At 35.9% G+C, this 19,733-nt stretch overlaps 1 protein-coding gene across 2 annotated transcripts in view; it reads right to left on the minus strand.

The window, feature by feature from the left end:
* Positions 1-10,942: 10,942 nt before the first annotated feature.
* The window catches only part of CHRNA6 (cholinergic receptor nicotinic alpha 6 subunit), a 42,927-nt gene continuing 34,136 nt past the window's right edge, over positions 10,943-19,733 (minus strand). For both annotated transcript variants that reach the window (XM_074209046.1, XM_074209047.1), the window contains exons 3-6: positions 16,046-16,090; positions 14,911-15,020; positions 11,999-12,971; positions 10,943-11,074 (exon numbers count right to left, since the gene is read on the minus strand). In XM_074209046.1, the coding sequence (XP_074065147.1) occupies positions 10,943-11,074; positions 11,999-12,971; positions 14,911-15,020; positions 16,046-16,072 (1,242 nt within the window). In that variant the 5' untranslated portion in view covers positions 16,073-16,090. The remainder of the gene's footprint in view (positions 11,075-11,998; positions 12,972-14,910; positions 15,021-16,045; positions 16,091-19,733) is intronic.

A 19,733-nucleotide genomic window follows, 5' to 3' on the forward strand; every position in this document is an offset into this window, starting at 1 on the left:
ATTTCCCACTGAAGTTTTAAAAATGCTTTGAGGGCAACTGATACCTGTTGGAATATGCATACAGACTCCTCCTTGAAAAAGAATTAACTTTACTTATTAATTTTAGGATAGATTTTAATGTGATCTGTGAGTTTGTGATTCTGGACAATTTTTTCTGTTTTAATTTGCTTGTAAACACAGTTTTAATTGAGTTAATATTGATACTCTCAAAGAAACTTCTCTACCATTACTTTTGGGATTGCCTTGAAAGCTCTGATCAGACAAAAGGATTGTGAAAATGATACTAACAAACACAAAAAATGATATGGTCAATATGGAGATTTAGATCTATGAAAACAAGTCCTATGAAAGTTAATAAGAATCCTTCAGCTATAATAGAGATTCAAAACTCAAAAACAAGACACACATACACAAACTTTATCATGGGTAACCAAGGAATTTAGAGAAATGGTATATAGAAAACTACTCAAAGAGTTTTCTTCAGTTACTTTAATTTTTCTTTAAGATTTTTAATAAAATTTTCAAAATTGTATTAGCCTATAATCTCTACATTATTTCGTAAACAGTCTTGGAAGGTTGTTAGAATTAAAAAAAAAATCATCATCCACAGCCAATCTTTTGATAAGCCTCTCTGAATGGAGATAGGCTGCTCCTTAGCAAGACAGACCTACATTCCTCTGAGCCTCTCTTGAAAGCCTTATCACTTTGGTAGGACCTTGCCAAAATTGGCAATCTCCTTTGAGAGTCTAAGATTATCTACAAACCCTAGAAAGACTTCAGCAAAGGGACTGATAAATAGATGGTATAAAAGGAAGTGCACCAAGGGGATAGCTGCCCCAAGTGAAACCATCAAGATTTGAGACTTTAGAAAACTTGATTCTGGTGTCCACAAGACAGAGTTAAGAGGTATATGCCACTGAACTCAAGAGGCAAAATTCATATACTGTACTAATGAATTGGGTTAGCTCCCATGTATGTGTTTAATACATGAATTAGCTCTCATGTACAAGCATATATATATATATATATATGTATATGTGTATATATATATATATATATATATATATATATATATATATATATATATATTAGTTCCCACGCATGTTTGACTCTATGGGTATTCAAGTGTACTGTATATTTAGCACATTTTAAAAACATGTAAACTTGAGTCATTTATAAAAACAATATTAAGATGTGTTTACTATTTTGCATTAAAATAAAATGGGCTGCCTGAATCTTGTTAGTTTGTCAAAAATTCTTTTACTTAATTTGTTCAAGGAAGACATAGATGAGAGACAGCTAGATGGTGCAGTAGATAGAGAATCCATCTTGGAGTCAGGAGGACCTATGTTCAAATGTGACCTCAGATCCTTACTAGCTGTTACTCAGATCCTTACCTGGATAAGTCACTTAACCATAAGTGTCTTCTCAAAAAAATACTTTAAAAAAGGATGAAGAAAAGACACAGATCTTTTATTCATGGGGTCCCTAATTAATATCCATCTATTTTTCATTTCTGGTTAATTGTATTAACTGTATTCTGTTTCTGGACTACCATAGGGTAAAGATATAGAGAAGAGAAGAGGTAGTTATTCAGTCAGTCAAACACCAAAACAAAAAAGAACAGCCTTCCTAGACCCACTTCCATTCTTCTTGTCCTTCATTTGGTATTTATGGAGACAAACTTATGACAGTCTGATAAAGCTAAATTGTTTCTTGACAGTCTGAACATTAAAACTACAATTTTATGGGCAATAATCTTTCAACAGTAGGATAAAAACCAGTCTGTCTTATGATGGTCTAATTGTCAGTATGGAAATATTTGGCAACAAACTTTTGAGAGTCAGGCAAAATTAACCTGTCTATATATGCCTCAAATGGTCCCATTAAGGTTACCTTTTTAAAATCTAGATTGCCTCTAATATCTAGAACAGGAAAGAATGCTTTGAAGAAGGAAGAATCAAGGGGCAGCTAGGTGGCGCAGTGGATAGAGCACTGGAGTCAGGAGTACCTGGGTTCAAATCTGGTCTCAGGCACTTAATAATTACCTAGCTGTGTGGCCTTGGGCAAGCCACTTAACCCCATTGCCTTCAAAAATCTAAAAAAAAAAAAGAGGGAAGACTCAGGAAAGAAAAAAATAAACAGAAGAAACTGAAACTAATGGTGTTTCTGAACTTCTTTAAACCCTCACAATTAAATTCCTCACTAAGGGCCTTTAAGTAGGTAGATTTCCCAATGGCTGTTTTTGGAAAGAATAATGAATAAATTATTTTGAATATCTTTTGTTATAGTGAAATTTATCATGAGAAAAAAGAGGGTATTCAAACTTTCTTAAGATTAGAGTCATATTAATCATCACACCCTAAATCCCTTGTAAATTCTTTCAAAAAACCTCATAAAATTCTTGTTAAATGCTTTCTTGATATCTATTATAATTAATAATTTAATATGCAAGAGAATTACATTTATTTAAAGAGTGCATTGGGGACTCTTATATAAACAATTTAATAGCTTTTATATATGGGTAAGTGTATGGAAACCTGGGTTCCAGCCTTGGGTAAGCCTCTAATTGTGTGATCCTGAATAAGGGAATAAATGGAGATTTAGGAAAATTCCAAGAAATATTAGTCTAGTATAGGAGAAAGAATATGGAGTAATGAAGCAGTGAAACAAGCCAACTTTATTGAATGGACCTACAATATGAAGCACAATCAGGTAGAATGTTGGAATCAGGTCAAACTTTCTGAGACCCAGGTAGAATTGGGCACCACAAAGGGCTCCAAGAGGGAACAAGGTACCCTTTCTCCCCAAACCAACAAAGTCTATTACATTTTTATAGGATTCTTAGGTGGCACAGTAGATATGCTGCCAGCTCTAGGATCAGAAGACTCATCTTCCTGAATTCAAATCTGGTCTCAGACTCTTATTAACTGTGTGACCCTAGGCAAGTCACTTTACACTGTTTGCCTCAATTTCTTCATTTGTCAAATGAGCTGGAGAAAGAAATGACAGACCACTCCAGTATCTTTGTCAAGAAAATCCCAAAAGAAGTCATCAAGAGTCAGATACGAGTAAAGGTAGGAAGTGGGAAGTGGGAGAATGGAGTGAAAAACCTAGACATGGAGAAAAGTGTTGATTTTTACATGAGTGGGTGGATGGAGAGAAAGAAACCAGATGGGCAATAGGTGACTAGTTGATATTCATATTCTGTCTCCTCCCCCCTTTACCTCTCTCCACACTCTCTACTCTTAGGAAAATTGGTTTTGCCTTATACTACCAATCTTACTGCAACAAGATAACCCAAGGGTTTTGAGCTTCCTTGGCAGTTTCTTCATTTAACAGAGTGTAGAGGCTCCTGGGATCTCTACAGCAAGTCCTTAACCTCACTGAGCCTCAGTCTCCCTCTGTAAAATGCAGGAGTTTTTCTAATTGATTATTAATGTCTCTTCTGCCTCTAATGCCATACTTTCCTCATTCTAGAAACATAGAGTTGTTATATCTTTGCTAGAAATCTAAATTCTAAAATAAAGCAAGAATTATTTCATTTATGTATTTATACTCCCATTTCCTGAAAGACTGTAGGTGTTTAATAAATGCTTGGTTTTTGAGTATTTTGATTCTCAACTGCTAGAACTGGTTATTTTAATAATTTATCTTTAGTAAGTTTTCATCTCTGCCGACAGAGGTCTCATTCATTAAAACTGTTCCCTGCCTTGATTTGCTCTTTCTGTCTGTCATTTAAAAAAAAAAGTTTGTCTTTACTCCTTCTTAAATTATATCTCTCCAAACTACCTGATGACTGTCTCCTGCTAGATAGATATATACAGTATCTTCTCCTGAGCCATGTGCAAAGAATATTGACCTTCCCTTCAACTTGTCTTTTATCTTTTATCTTCTGCTGCACCTGTCCTTTGAGGTGTCCTGGTCATACCCTTCACATCCCAGTGACCCTCAAATCCTGTGGATCATCATCCGAACCCCACTCCCTATTCTATCCAAAAATTTCTTGTTTCTGTCCCCCTTAATCCTCCAACCTTTAAGTTTCAATCTAATTCTACCTAGTCCTTCCATTGTGTCCTTTGTAATCCTTGTTTCATAAGCAACGAACTTCACTTCAAATTAAATTTATTCCTCTTCCACTCCTAGTTTTTACTGAAACTTGACTCCCCTTGATGACACAGCCTCTCTGGTCACCCTTTCTGGCTGCACCTTTATTCCTTCTCCTCTGCTCAAGGCAGGAGAGATGGAATAATCCTTGCTCCTGATTGTTATTTCCAGATTTTTCTTCTTCCATTATTCAGTAACCTTTCTTCCTTTGGGGTTCATACTATTCTCATCTGCCACCCAATCAAAATCCTGATAATGCAGTTGTCAAAAAGCCCTATATCATTCCTTTCATCCTCAATGAATTCAATACTTAGCTCACATTTTTCTCTCTTTCCTGAGAAGATTAAAATCAATCCTGTATCATTTTCCTATTGATAATATTTACAAGTAATTCATTTTATCTTGTAACTGCTTAAGTCATGGACCTTTGTCTCTGAATTTGGGTCAGAAATTCAGCTGGCATTGAAACAAGTAGATACTTGGAATTGTATATTTAATTATATATTTCATATTTTATCTATAAGTGATTCTATTCTGTAATAATTCAATTCCATGAAGCAAAACCAATCCTTTTCTTTAATTCTAAAGCAAAGAAGCTTATAAGTGTTTCAAAGTTCAGTCTCTCTCTCTCTCTCTCTCTCTCTCTCTCTCTCTCTTTCTCTGTGGCTGGATGTAAAAGTTATAACTCTCTCATGAACACTGCCAATTAAAGAGAAACTCTAAGCATGGGAATTTTTATCTTGGTACCACCTGTAAATCAGATCTTCCAAGGGTGGTTTGTTATTTCCCATATCTTCAGTCACTGAAAAGATCTGTGAACCATCCTGAAAACCAGGCTAAGACTCCATCCTTATATCTACAGCTGGCTTTCCGTAATTACATCCTGAGCTGAAGTTTGGGAGTATGTCAGGACAAATTTAGGGATGTTAGAACAGATCAAACTGGTTCCACAAGATGATTATTAAATTTTCAGTGTGATTATTTATACCTTGGAAATTGGGAAATGTTACAAATCAGGGTTTAATATATTTTTTTTTGTTGATTGTCTAGATGAGAAAGGAATGGAGAAATGTAAATAATGTAGATTAAATTTAAAACATTTACTACTTAAATTTAAAACATTTCTGTTACCCCCACCCCATAGAATGTTAAACATTTACCAGCATACTACTGGACCAACTTCTCCTTGCCACATTTTATGGACTAATTTCCAGATATTGTCCTAGACTCAATACATAATTTATTACAATCTCTTTTACCTAAAACAGTCACAAATGGTGATCAGAGCCAGAACAGGCAAAATAATTTTTTAAAAACTGTCTCCAGCAGATAGAGCACCGGCCCTTGATTCAGGAGTATCTGAGTTCAAACCCAGCCTCAGACACTTAATTACCTAGCTGTGTGGCCTTGTGCAAGCCACTTAACCTCATTTGCCTTGCAAAAGCCTAAAAACAAAAACAAAAACCCTGTCTTCTAACAGATATTCTGCCATATAGGAGAGTTAGAAAGGAATAAAGGTAACTTAAAAGTCTTCTAACTAGATGGAGCTGTGGATGGCGTACCAGGCCTAGACTCAGACCCATGTTCAAATCTAACCTTGAAGATTTACTAGCTGTGTGACCTTGGGTAAATCGAATTTTGTTTCAATTTTCACATCTGTAAAAGAAGTGGATAAAGAAATGGCAAACCATTGGTATTTCTGTCAAAACAAAGCAAAACCCCAAAATGGGTCACAACTGAACAAGAACTCTTACAGGGATGATAGGCTATACTGAATTCCAAGATAATTTAAGTTCTGCTGTTGTAGGACCCAAAATCAGTGTCTTATAATAGTTTTCTTCATTTGTAAAATAATTCACAGAACTTTTGTGAGGAAAACATAAATACTAAAGCACTGTGGAAATGATATTTATCTATCTATGAATAGATAAAAAGATACAGATGTGGACACAATTATAGATATAGATGTTATATGTATGTATGTATGTATGTATGTATATATATATATACTTATATTATCACATTATATGTGTGCATATGTGTGTGTTATGTGGCCAGGTGGGAATATTTCCCTGGATGTGACTAAGTAAAATCTCCATTTTACCAGAATATCAAGTAGAATGATCAGGGTTTTTGATCCTTGTGGCTTCTTTACAATCCAGGAAAAAAAAATGTAAAAAAAATTTATTTTTAGATTGAATTGAGATAACCCAACCCTGATCCAAGATGAGGAGAAACTGGGACGGCTAGGTGATGCAGTGGATAGAGCACTAGCCCTGGAGTCAGGAGTACCTGAGTTCAAATCTGACCTCAGACAATTAATAATGACCTAGCTGTGTGGCCTTGGGCAAGCCACTTAACCCCACTGCCTTGCAAAAACTAAAAAAACAAACAAACAAACAAGATGAGAAACCATCCCTCAGTTCTCTCTACATTTTATCTTGTTTCCAACACCACATTTGTCTTCCTTCTCACTGGTCTCTCTTCCATATTAGTGTACATACCTTTAATCTGTCTTTTTTTTAAAGCTGTATTTCTCTTCTGAATCATGACTATGCCTTGATGACTTGACAATCTACAGAATTCTCTTCTTTATAGGAATGAATGCCATAAGATAAATATGGAAGATATCACATATCAATGCTTCCCACTGCATCAGATCATTCAATAGCTTCTTTTAATCCAGGACAACTAGGTAGTATAAGATAGGAGTGTAAGCTTGGAATCAGGAAGACTTGAGTTAAAATCGAGCTCAGACACTTATTGACCCCTGTTGGGAGTCCTCAACCGCCTTGATGTATTACCCTGGACAAGTCACTTACCCTTAGATAATGGTTTGCTTCAGTTTTCCTCATCTGTAAAATGGGTTCTACCTCCCAAGGTTATTATGAGGAAAAAGGAGATAATAATTGTGTAAGATGCTCAGGACAGTACTTGATACATAGTAAACATAGTAAAAGTTAGCAGCTATTATTTCTTTTTAATTTTTAATTTTATGTTTTATTTTTTCAAATTATGTGTAAAGATAGTTTTCAACACTATTTTTGTATGATTTTGAATTCTGCATTTGTCTGCTTCCCTCCCTTTCTCCCTCTCCCCATGACATCTAGTAATCTGATATAGATTGTACATGTACAATCATGTTTAACATTTTCCATATTAGTCATGTTGTGAAAGAAGTATCAGAACAAATATTATTATTTTGTTATTATTATTATTATTAACCCAAAGTAGAAACTTTAGGGAACTTTCTTTCAAAGAATAACACTTATTCAATATGTCATATCTTTTTTTTTTTTGCAAGGCAACGGGGCCCAAGATGACACAGCTAGGCAATTATTAAGTGTCTGAGACTGGATTTGAACTAAGGTTCTCCTGACTCCAGGGCTGGTGTTCTATCTACTTTGCCACCTAGCTGCCTCCATGTCATGCCCTTTTTTAAAAAAGTTTCATTTATTTTTCCTTCTTTTTTATGAATTTCACTATTGGTTTATCTCCTTAGTAGCTTCATTTCTTTCTTACCTGCCTTAATCACTGAGAAATCCTGAGGGTCTTTGCCTCCCAGTTTGATTTTTTTATTTTGAACTGGATAAAGTGGTCATTCCTTGTCTCATCTTATTTCTGACTTTCCTCTTCACTGTTTGGTCCTTGGTCCTTCCAGTGCCTGGGACATGTACCTGTCCTCCTTAACCTCCATGAGATGAGGTGATATAGAGAATCATCCAGAATAAGGGCCACAAGGAAATTAGTGACTCCAGTTAAGTTTCTAGTTCTTTTGCCATGGGCCCAGAAAGAAACCCTTTTAATTTCAGTGTCAATCTCTGCTACTTCTTGTTCTTCTCCTGCTCTTCCCTCTCCCCTTTCTCCCTATTTGCACAGCTGTGCTCTCCTTTCTTCATACATTTGGATGGGATCAATATTTTCCCATTTTATGGGGTCTAGAGGGTTCGGGATGAATCATTGCCATGGAGTAGAAGGTGGGAGAGAAAGGTCAGGCAGAGACCACCACAAGTCAAGTCAGAATACAAAAAGAGGTTGCTTGAACTGGCTATATACATCTTTATATGTCTCTGTGTGTGAACTGGTTAGTAGAAGTTTTATTTCTGATGTTATTCTATAAGGTTTTCCTCCCCTTACCTCCCTGAGCTCCTTGTCTCCATGAAAGGGATCCTCACAAGAAGCCAAGTATATGACTTCATATTCTATGTCCTCTGTCTTCTAGGGGAGCTATAATCCCTGTGGAATTGCCAAAAGGTAAGAAGCCAGGCAGCTAGGTGGCACAGTAGATAGAGTATCAGCCCGGGAGTCAGGAGGACCTGAGTTCAAATCCAACCTCAGACACTTAATACTCAGGAAGTCACAACCCCACTGCTTTGCAAAAACTAAAAAAAAAAAAAAAATGAGAAGTAAGAGAAGCAAAGCACCCTCAAATATTAGAGTGAGAAGGATCCTTAGAGACAATCTACTCCAAATCCTTTAAATTTATAAAGGAAGAAACTAAGACTCAGGAAAGTAGAATATATTAGCAGGGATAGAACCCCCCCCCAAGTAAGATGAATTGGAGGCAACAAGTACAGAAAGTTTTTCCTAAAAATATGAGGAAGGAAGGAAGGAAGGAAGGAAGGAAGGAAGGAAGGAAGGAAGGAAGGAAGGAAGGAAGGAAGGAAGGAAGGAAGGAAGGAAGGAAGGAGGGAAGGAGGGAAGGAGGGAAGGAGGGAAGGGGGAGGGAGGGAGGGAAAAGGGCAACTATGATCTCATTTGATTCTTACCACAATTCTGGGAGATAGAATTTATCTAATATTATCTCCATTTTACATATGAAGAACTAAGGCATGCAGAGGGTTAAGTAATTTACCTAGGGTGACACAGCTAAGTGTCCGGGGCTGGATTTGAAATCAAGACTTCTGGAATTCCAGCCCAGTACTTTCTCTAATACTATCTAGCTATCTAGACATAGGAATTCTGTCCCTCCTGGATACATATGTATACATGTATGTATACACACATATACATATATATGTATACATAGTCTCACACATTTATAACCTAGTTGTACCACTGCTCAGTCTCTTCCATTAATTTTATTGTATTTTTATCATAGATCATTATAAAATGCAAAGTCCTGTTCCCCAACTTTTACATTATAAAACTTATGTCTCTCAGTCAGCATCATAGCAGCAAGAGGACACACCTTCTAAAGCTTTGATTCACATGATAAGCTCCAGGAATTGTTCATCAGAGTGAGGACAACCCAACATTATCCCCAGGGAGCCACTTTCCCAAAGAGGCACCAAGTCATAACTTCTTGCATAAGTACTTTTATTCTAAAGACTATATACAGCAAACAATTAGAAACTTATAGGTGGAAATACTACAAAACTCTTTTCTCTTGATTTAATTAAATGTTATTTGAGGGATTTCCAACACAATCCTGCACTGCCAGGGTTGGGTGAATGTTCTAGTCATCCTCCCACCTCGGTTGACACCTGGACTTTTCTCAGTGGGTTGTCCCTACGCCTCTGTGCCAATCCCAAAATCATAATTTCAAACTGATTTTGTGGAAATTTCTGTACAGTGAGATTTACTAAACAACAACTCCTGTCTGTAGAGACAAAGTCTGTCTGGATTGGGTAACATCATTGGTAGAGCTGATCAATAAGTACTTATTAAGCACCTATTATATGCCAAGTATGGAAATAATAAAGGATTCGAGAGTTAGAAGTCCTGGAATTGAATACTATCTGACTTAAGCAACTTCATTTTTCCCAGCTGAAAAAGGAGATGCCTCACAAAGTTACTGTGTAATGAAATAATATATATGTGAAAAGGTTTCTAATGGGAGGATGCCATATATGAACTATTTCTTAAACTGTTAAGTGTTCCCTACTAATTACTGTGCACACACACACACACACACACACATATATATATATATATATATATAAATGGAATACATTCATGGTATGATAATTATGTTATATATTATATGTAACATATAACACATACATAAACAAATGTATTCACATGTGTATGTGCTATGTGTTTACATATATATATGTATATTTTGTGTGTATATATGATGTCTCCCTTATTAGAATATAAGCTCATTGAGGGCAGGGACTCTCATTTTTGTCTTTGAAGCCCAAGACCTAGCAAAGAGCTTGACTTTGTTGATTATTCCTCTTGCTATTCCTCTTATGACCTGACCCAATGTTTCCCCTATAGCTGATACTCAATGTCTATTTGTTGAATGAATGAGTGAATGAATAATAAACTCAAAGAAGAAATCTATCCATCCCAAGGTTCTCCCTGTTAGTTTTACTGTATACAATGAAGTTACTTGACACGTAGTTTAGGGACATGCACAGTACAACACAATTAACAATATTTCACTATATCTTAGAATCTTCAGGAAGATGATTTCAATCCCAGAAGGCAATAGCTTATAATAGAACCCCAAAAGATCATAGTTTGATGTGACATTGTTCAGACTTATCAAGGGTCAAATCCAGTCCCTGACTGAACAATGAGAAGCAGCAAAAATCCAATATAGTACAGATCCCAATAGGTCAGTGTCTGTTCCTTTGTCACCACTTCCACAAAAGGAATTTGATTATGTCACAAAAGGACCTTCCAGCTAGGACAGTCCCTTCTCTCATGATAATAGTCTTTTCTATTAATGGAGGTGGGGGAGGAGGCTATGTGGAAGGGAAGAGAATATGAGCAATTTCAGGACTTGAGGATTGGCCTCATCTCCTTTTTCTTGTGCGGAGCAATATTGACCAGATCTACACTCTAAATTTCACAAGCAAAAGAAAGAGAAAAGCAGATAAAGTTAAGATTTTACTGTGTTCCCAGTAAGTGGTTGTAGAAATAACCCTGCGGTTCCAAATACACAAACGATTATAAACACCCAAAGAAACACTCGGTCTACAACCATGGCCACATATTTCCAGTCATCTTCCACCTGAAAATCAAATAAAGAAAAATGAATTTTCTTTACAAAGACAACTTAGAGATGGGATCTGTTTTAGGGGCTTCAGAATAACTGTCTCCATGCCTGTTAAATATCACATACTGAAACACTTCTTCTGAATAATAAAAACTAAATCGGGATTATCAGAGTTCATGATTTCTGACACCAACATGAACTAGGGAAGAAGGATGACTCCATAGCTAGCTTTTGATGTTGTGGAATTTGGAAATCTTTGTCAGCAGTTTCATCATAGACAATACTTTTGACTTTCTCTGTATCCAGCCCTTGGGTGAGTTGACTATACTCATAAGGCATGCAGAACCTCCTATGGAACAATATTTTTTTTTGCAATCTCACAGACATAAAGGGAATAACACCCAGGGTTACCTACTTCCTGAGAGTCTCATCACTTCTCTGTGATGTGCTCCTTTTTTTTCCCCTCCTCCTCCAAGCACTATACTATTGTATAGTGTGATGAAGGCTAATTTCAAAACACCAACAGTAGAAATCCTGTTTTTCTATATGCTGGCTGCAGGAAGCCCCAGTGTAGGAAAGATTATTACTATACTGCTTGAGGTTATTGACCATAAAAGATACCTTCTTGTTCCCCTAGCTCAGATGCGCTTTTTTCTTGCTGTGCTAACAATGATGCTTTAAGGAGTTCCATCAGCTAAAAAAAATCTTGCATTTTACTACCCAACTCCAGAGAAATGATGATAGACTTAGAGTGTATATTGAGTTATTGGGGGCAAGGGGTAGGGGGAAACAAGTGACTGATTCTTGAATTTGTTTTGCTTGATTATAAATGTTTATAATTGGTTGCTTTTCTTGCTTTCTCAAATGGGGGTGGAGAAGATGCAAATCTGAAATTAAAATAAAATTGAATTTTTAAAAAAAAGAAAGTGATGCATTTACCTCCTTTGTTTCATTTTGGTTCCTCATGTTTTCTGCTATGAATTGGACACTATCAATCACATCTTTTACTTCAGATGAGTACTCCAAATGTTCTGTCATCCATTTTAAAGACTGATAACTTAATCTGTTCTTGCTGGTGGCTAGCTCATTGGATTTGTTACAGTGGCAGCATTCCTGTTCTTCAAATAACTTAGGATCTTCACATTCAGGAAATTTGATCTTGGCAAGCCCTTTAGAATTTTTATCAGAACATTTCTCCCTTTTCTTTTCCAGAGGCCTCCTCATCATTAGGATTTTGGGTAACATCTGGAGGAAAACCGTTTTGACCCACTTGGGCATGGTGTGTGTTGTGGGAGTCCGATAGTGAATGTTTAGCACAAACACTGTCACTACAATGGATAGTGTCACAAAAATCATTGTGAATAATAAGTATTCGCCCACCAGAGGAATTACAAGGGAGGTAGAAGGGATAGTTTCTGTGATTACAAGCAAAAACACAGTCAGAGAAAGCAGAACTGAAATGCAAAGTGTTACCTTTTCTCCACAGTCAGATGGCAAATAAAAGACTAAAACTGTCAGAAATGAAATGAAGAGACAAGGGATTATCAAGTTAATTGTGTAAAACATTGGTAGTCTCCTAATGTAAAAGGAATAGGTTATATCTGTGTAGATCTCTTCACAGCAGTTGTATTTTATATCATGCTTATAGCCAGAAGCATCAATTATCTCCCATTCACTATTTTCCCAAAATTCATTCATATCCACTTTTGAACCAATGATTAAAAGGTCAATTTTCGCTTTGTCATATGTCCAGGAGCCAAACTTCAAGGAACAATTCTGATGATCAAAAGGGAAAAAAGTGATATCCATAGGACAAGAGCTCTTGAAAATAGCTGGTGGGGTCCAGCTAATCATGCCATCATATTTAAGAAGGGCTTTTGTCTTGCCTTCAACTTGAAAATCCCCAACAGCACTGAAAATGAAACCAGACAACATTAACAATGAGGCCTTTAGAAAACATTTCTCACACAAATAAAATCAGATTTAAATGAATGGGAAAACATCAACCTGAGCTAATATAATAAAAATGACAATTCTACAAAACTAAACTACTTATTTAGTGCTCTACCAATCAAAATTCCAAAAAATTACTTTAAGGAGTTAGAAAAAAATTATAAGTAAATTCATATGGAGAAGTAAAAAGTCAAGAATTTCCAGGGATTCAATGAAAAAAAGTGCAAAAGAAGGTGGTTTAACCTTACCAGATCTAAAATTATATTATAAAGTGTCAGTCATCAAAACTATCTGATATTGGCTAAGAAATAGAGTGGTGGATTGGTGGAATAGAGTAGGTACAATAGCAGGAAATGATTACTACAGTAATCTGTTGTTTGACAAACCCAAAGAGTCCAGCTATTGGAATAAAAACTCTCTTCAATGAAAACTGTTGGGAAAATTGGAAGTTAGTATGGAAGAAACTTGGATTAGACCAACACCTCACACCCTATACCAAGATAAGATCAAAATAGATACAGGATTTAGACATAAAAAACAATATTATAAGCAAACTAGATGATCAAGGAATAATATACCGCTCAGATCTATGGAAAGGGAACCAGGAAGATATGGAGAACATCATTAAAAACAAACTAGATAATTTTGATTACATTAAATTAAAAAACTTTTGCACAGATAAAAGCACTGTAACCAAGATCAAAAGAAATGTAGTAAATTGGGAAAAAATTTTTACAAGTAGTATTTCTGACAAAGGACTCATTTCTAAAATTTACAGAGAACTGAGTCAGATTTTCAAAAAAACAAGCCATTCACCAATTGACAAATGACAAAGGATATGCAAAAGCAATTTACAGATGAGAAAATCAAAGCAATTCAGAGCCATATGAAAAATTGCTCTAAATCACTACTTATTAGAGAAATGCAAATTAAAGCATCTCTGAAGTAACACCTCACACCTCTCAGACTGGCCAATATTATCAGAAAGGAAATGGTCAATGTTGGAAGGGATGCAGGAAATCTGGGACACTAATACATTGTTGGTGGAGCTGTGAACTCATCCAACCTTTCTGGACAGCAATTTGAAATTATGCCCAAAGGGCAACAAAAGTGCATACTCTCTGATCCAGCAATACCACTACTGGGTCTATACCCTGAAGAGATTATGAAAAGGGCAAAAACATCACTTGTACAAAAATATTCATAACAGCCCTGTCTGTGGTGGTGGTGAAGAATTGGAAATTAAGTGAATGTCCTTCAATTGGGGAATGGTTTAACAAATTGTGGTATGTGTATGTCATGGAACACTATTGTTCTATTAGAAACCAGGAGGGATGGGAATTCAGGCAAGCATGAAGGGATGTGCATGAACTGATGCTGAGTGGGATGAGCAGAACCAGAAAAATATTGTACACCCTAACAGCAACATGGGAGTCATGATCAACTTTGATGGACTTGCTCATTCCATCAGTGCACCAATCACAAACAATTCTGGGCTATCTACTATGGAGAATACCATCTGTACCAGAGAAAGAAGTGTGGAGTTTGAACAAAGACCAAAGACTATTACCTTCAATTTAGAAAAAAAAAAAGTTGGTATCTTATTATGTAATTTTGCTATCTCTTATACTTTATTTTTCTTCCTTAAGGATATGATTTCTCTCTAATCACACTCAACTTGGATCAAAGTATACCAAAGAAACAATGTAAAGACTAACAGACTACCTTTTGTGGGGGGATGGGGGGAGGGAAGCAAGAATAAGGGAAAAATTGTAAAACTCAAAATAAATGAAATCTTTCTTTAAAAAACAAAACAATGAGGCCTTTGGCCATGTGGGATGAGATTGAAAATAATGTACAAAGCAGCCTTTTGAAAGAGAAAGAGAACCATGTCTTACTTGTTATACAGAACAATATCAGGCTTCCAAATTTTATCAGCAGGGACCCGAAGCAATTCAATTCCATCATATTCTGCTGGATCCCAGCGTAATTTATAATCATTCCAGATCTAAAAAAGAAAATGATCATTTTCCTATCAGGTGTTAAGTATTAAATTCACTTTTACTTCCTCGGTGTTCTGGGTCTGAGTTCTTGGAAAGAAAGTTCAAATCTATTAAACTGCCATGATCTCAATTATCTGGGGGGATTTCCCTCCATATCACTGACAGATGACCATTCAACCTTTGAGCAACAAGGTGTCATAGTGGATAGTGCAAAACCTAGAGTCAGAAAGACTCATCTTCATGAGTTCAAATCCAGCCTCAAACACTTAAAGGCTGCATGACCTTGGATAAGTCACTTTAGTTTCCTCAGCTGTAAAATGAGCTGGAGAAGGAAATGTGTAGACAACTATACAAAATGCTAGGATTATAAAGACAAACAATGTTCCTGTCCTCAAAATGTTTTCATTCTCTTGAGCAGAATAATAATAATAGATACATAGATAACTTAATATAAAGTATTTACTGTTCAGCCATTTCAGTTGCCTCTGACTCTTCTTGACTACATTTGGGATTTTCTTGGCAAAGAAACTGAAGTAGTCTTTCCTTCTAAAACTCAATTCACAGATAAGGAAACAGAGACAAGCAGGATTAAATGACTTGCCTAGGATCACACAGTTAAGTATCTTAGGTCAAATTTGAACTCATCTTCCTGACTCCAGGTCCAGCCCTCTATCCACTGTGCCACCTATCTATTCAAATATAAAATATACACAAAGTAATTTGGAGTGGAGAAAGGGGTCAGGGAGAATGCTAACAACATGTGGGAGTGGGATAAAATCAAGGAAGGATTCATGTAAAATAGGCTCCTATATCTGAGATAACAAAGACTGTTAATACTTTAATACTCTACCTTTGCAGTGTGGGGCTGATTCATATTAAGCCAGATATTTCCATATGTGACATTTAAATTGTCTTTTTAAGGCAGAATATTTTATTGGTGTCTAAAGATGGGATCAGAAAGTATCAGTAGATTTCAAATAATAGAAACTATTAATCCAGGGAGAAACAGATAAGCAACCTGTATACTTACATGACGCAGCCACAGATTGGTTTCCATGATCTGATTAACTTCATCCTAGGGGGAAAAAATAATAGTAACCTCCATATTATCACAAATGCCATTGAACACAAGATGTATGTTAGCATATGAATTAGGACCCATAAACAATCAACCCTGGATTATCCACAGTAAATGGAGAAGAGAGTCATGAATAAAATAAAAAAAATAATACAAAAACCATCCACATTTGGTATGCAGTGAAACAAAAGACACATATATATGCTCAGACTTTCTTGGATTCCTTCCCATTGGCCTCCCTTTAAATGTGGCCCTCACCCTACTGACTTTGAAAAAAAATATGATAGTATATTAGATTTTCATTGGTGCTTTCCTTGACTGACTCAGACTAGCCCACAGGGATCTCTCCCTCCCCTGAATTTCTCTGTATTTATTGTCTCTATATGGCAAAGAGTAAGCATTTAACAAATGTTTCCCCTACCCACTCACCTATTTATTAGAGTTATGAGAGAATGTTGGAGTAGGATGAAAATGAATTCTAATTCCAGTTCTCCCATTTGGTGATCTTTTGATCTTGGGGCAAGACATTTGACTTAAAGCTATTGTTAATCTTTCTGTATATCAGGTTCATCATCTAACAGTCCTGCCCACTTCACAAAGGTATTGTGAGAATCAAATGAGATAATATGTTCAAAGTGCTTTGGAAAATGTAAAATAATATTTTTAAAATCTATTATTATTTGTCACATAGTGCCTTATATCAGTAGTTGCTTCCTTATGCTCTGTGTCTCAATTTCAAGTAATCAGTAAGATTCTTAAAGATAGGATCTTTGAGGGGTGGTTAGGAGGCACAGTGGATAGAGCACCAGCCCTGGAGTCAGGAGTACCTGAGTTCAAATCTGGCCTCAGACACTTAATAATTACAAAAAAGAAATAAGATAGGATCTTTGTCACAAGTTTCTTGGTATCCTCTATAGGACCTTGTGCAATGGGTTGTAAACAGTTGACATATAATAAATGTTTGTTGATTATTTGATTCAAAAAGTCACAGTAGAAAAAGGTTTTTCTTTCCATTGGTGAATTGGGTTCAGAGTAAAAAAGAGTATTCATCCTCTACTATCCTAACAAGAAAAGAGAAAGATGCTCCTAAAGGGTCACAGAATTTTTTAATTTTCTAGAAAAAAGCCACTAACTTCAATGGCAAAAGCTAAAAAAAAAAATCCCATACTCAAAATACTACTACTAGGACTAGTGCTGCTGCTGCTGTGACTACTACTACTACTACTACTACTACTACTACTACTACTACTACTAATACTAATACTAATACTAATGCTAATAATAATAATAATAATGATTGGCAGCAGCTAGGTGGATAAAGTGCTGGACCTGGAGTCAGGAAGACTCCTCCTAACTTCAAATTTTGCCTTAGATACTTTGTGACCCTGGGCAAGTCACTTTACCCTGTTTATCTCAATTTCCTCATCTGTAAAATGAGTTGGATAAGGAAATGGCAAACCACTCTAGTATCTTTACCAAGAAAACCCCAAATGCTATCACAAAGAGTTAGACACAACTGAAAAACAACAATAATAGTTAGTATTAATATAGAGCTTTAAGCTTTTCATTTTATGCTCAGAACAACTCTGGGAAGTATTGTTATTCCCATTTTTTTTTGGAAGAGGACACTAAGGCAGACAGTAGTTAAATCCTTGCCCAGAGTCACATAATTAATAGGTGTCAGAGGCTGGTCTTCCTGACTCCAGGTCTCTCTCTACTGCACCACCTAGTTTATAAATTTAAATTCCTCCAAGGAATATATAATACTACCTGATATGAGCATTTGATAGTAAGATAGCACAGATCCTAAATTCAGGGCTAGAAGGGACCTTAGAGAACTTTGGGTACAACTTGTTTGTGTTTTGTTTTAGAAGAGGACCAATGACATCATGGCATGATGTCTTCATTCATTCATGAATGGGATTTAAGTGAGGAAGAGCTGTACAAAATCATCAGCTTCACTCTCTCTTCCAAAGTCACTTAAGTCCAATGGTATGACAAAAGTCAAGACAACTGGCAGTGGCCCAGGATGCAGTGAATGAATTTGTGTCTTTAATGTCTGACCAAACTCCAAGAACTTCACAGAGCTTGCTTCAGTTGTTTTCATGACTGTTGGAACAAATTGTTCCCCTTTGCCCATTCTACTAGTCTTCCCTTGCTTGGAGTAGCCATATCCACTCACTAAATTCAATTTATTCATTTATGGAGAAGGAGACCAAGACCCAGAGAGAATTAATTTACCTATCATAGCTGAACCTGGAATTGAATGCTATGCTTATATCTCTAAATCTAGTGTTTTCTCCACCATACTACCCTGCCTCCAGCTAAGTAAAGATCAGACAATAGAAAAACTTTAGTTTTTGTCTCCGGGGACAAAGGTAATCAGTTCATGTTTACAAATATTAAATTTGTCTCATTACTTAAATTCTCTCAGTCTTAGGACACTGATCCCTTCCTGCCTTGTGTCATAGTTATTTGTATAGAATTCTTACTTGCCCCAAAAAACTAAGTTTTTAAAAGGAAAAACAAAACAAAACACAAAACAGAAAAAAAATTCACCATGACTTATAGTGCTTTACGAACTTAAAAAAAATGAATTTTTTTGAATGGCTGAATCTGATTTGCTTTGTTAGGCTGGATGAGATCTCTATGAAACTACCTTTTCTTTGCCACCCAATAACTAACACTTCCAAAGGGTGTGGAACTGCATTAAGATTTTTGAGGACATCCTGTCCTGTATCTTTCTTTAAAGTTTACAAAGTACTTTGTCGCTGAGTCTCACAACATACCTATGAGGGAGATACCACAGGTGTATACTTGTTGACTGACTGACAAACAAAAAAATATTCTGAGAAGGGGCCCTTAGGCCCCTTCAGACAATTAATGAGAACAAAAAGTTAATTTCTGCTAAGAATTCAATGATCCAAGACAATTCTAAAGGATTTATGATGAAAAAGATCATCTACCTCCAAAAAAAGAACTAATGGAATCTGATTGGAAATGGAAGCATATTATTTTTCACGTTATTTTTTTGTGGATTTTTTTTGGTCTGTGTTTTCTTTCACAACATGACTAATATGTTAAAAAAAAAAAAGAATTCTTCTAAAATAACATGATTGACTTTTGAACTGCCTCAGTTTCCTGACATGACAGAACTTACATCTAAAAAATTATTGCCCTGTTCGAAGTCATCAACTTGGGGAGCCCATATAGTTTTTCCAGTGATTCTCTTATTGTTCAAAACAGGTTTAGAAGATCTTTTAAAAAAAAACAATATCCTAAGATTTTTCCATTTGTGAGTTTTGGGCTTACTTCCTTTTGTTCCATATTGCCAACTGAGGTTATAAGCACAATGAACCCATTATTCTGCCACTTTCCAATGAATATCAATTCTGGGACTGACTACATCATACTTATTTAACCTCCCCATGGATTATTTTTCCTGCTCTATGATCATCAATGATTCCAAATTTGAAACTGTAAGCATGCTTCAACATATTTAAAAACCAGACAATTACTTTAGAATACAACTTAATGAGAGCCTGTCATTTCCTTGTTTCTCTGAGAAGTTGATACTTTTTAAAATCTGTCAGGATATTCATGTGCACCATAGAAGTGGTACTGCAAGATGGTAGAAAGA

Source organism: Macrotis lagotis, chromosome 1, assembly GCF_037893015.1.
Source record: "Macrotis lagotis isolate mMagLag1 chromosome 1, bilby.v1.9.chrom.fasta, whole genome shotgun sequence".
Taxonomy (NCBI): domain Eukaryota; kingdom Metazoa; phylum Chordata; class Mammalia; order Peramelemorphia; family Peramelidae; genus Macrotis; species Macrotis lagotis.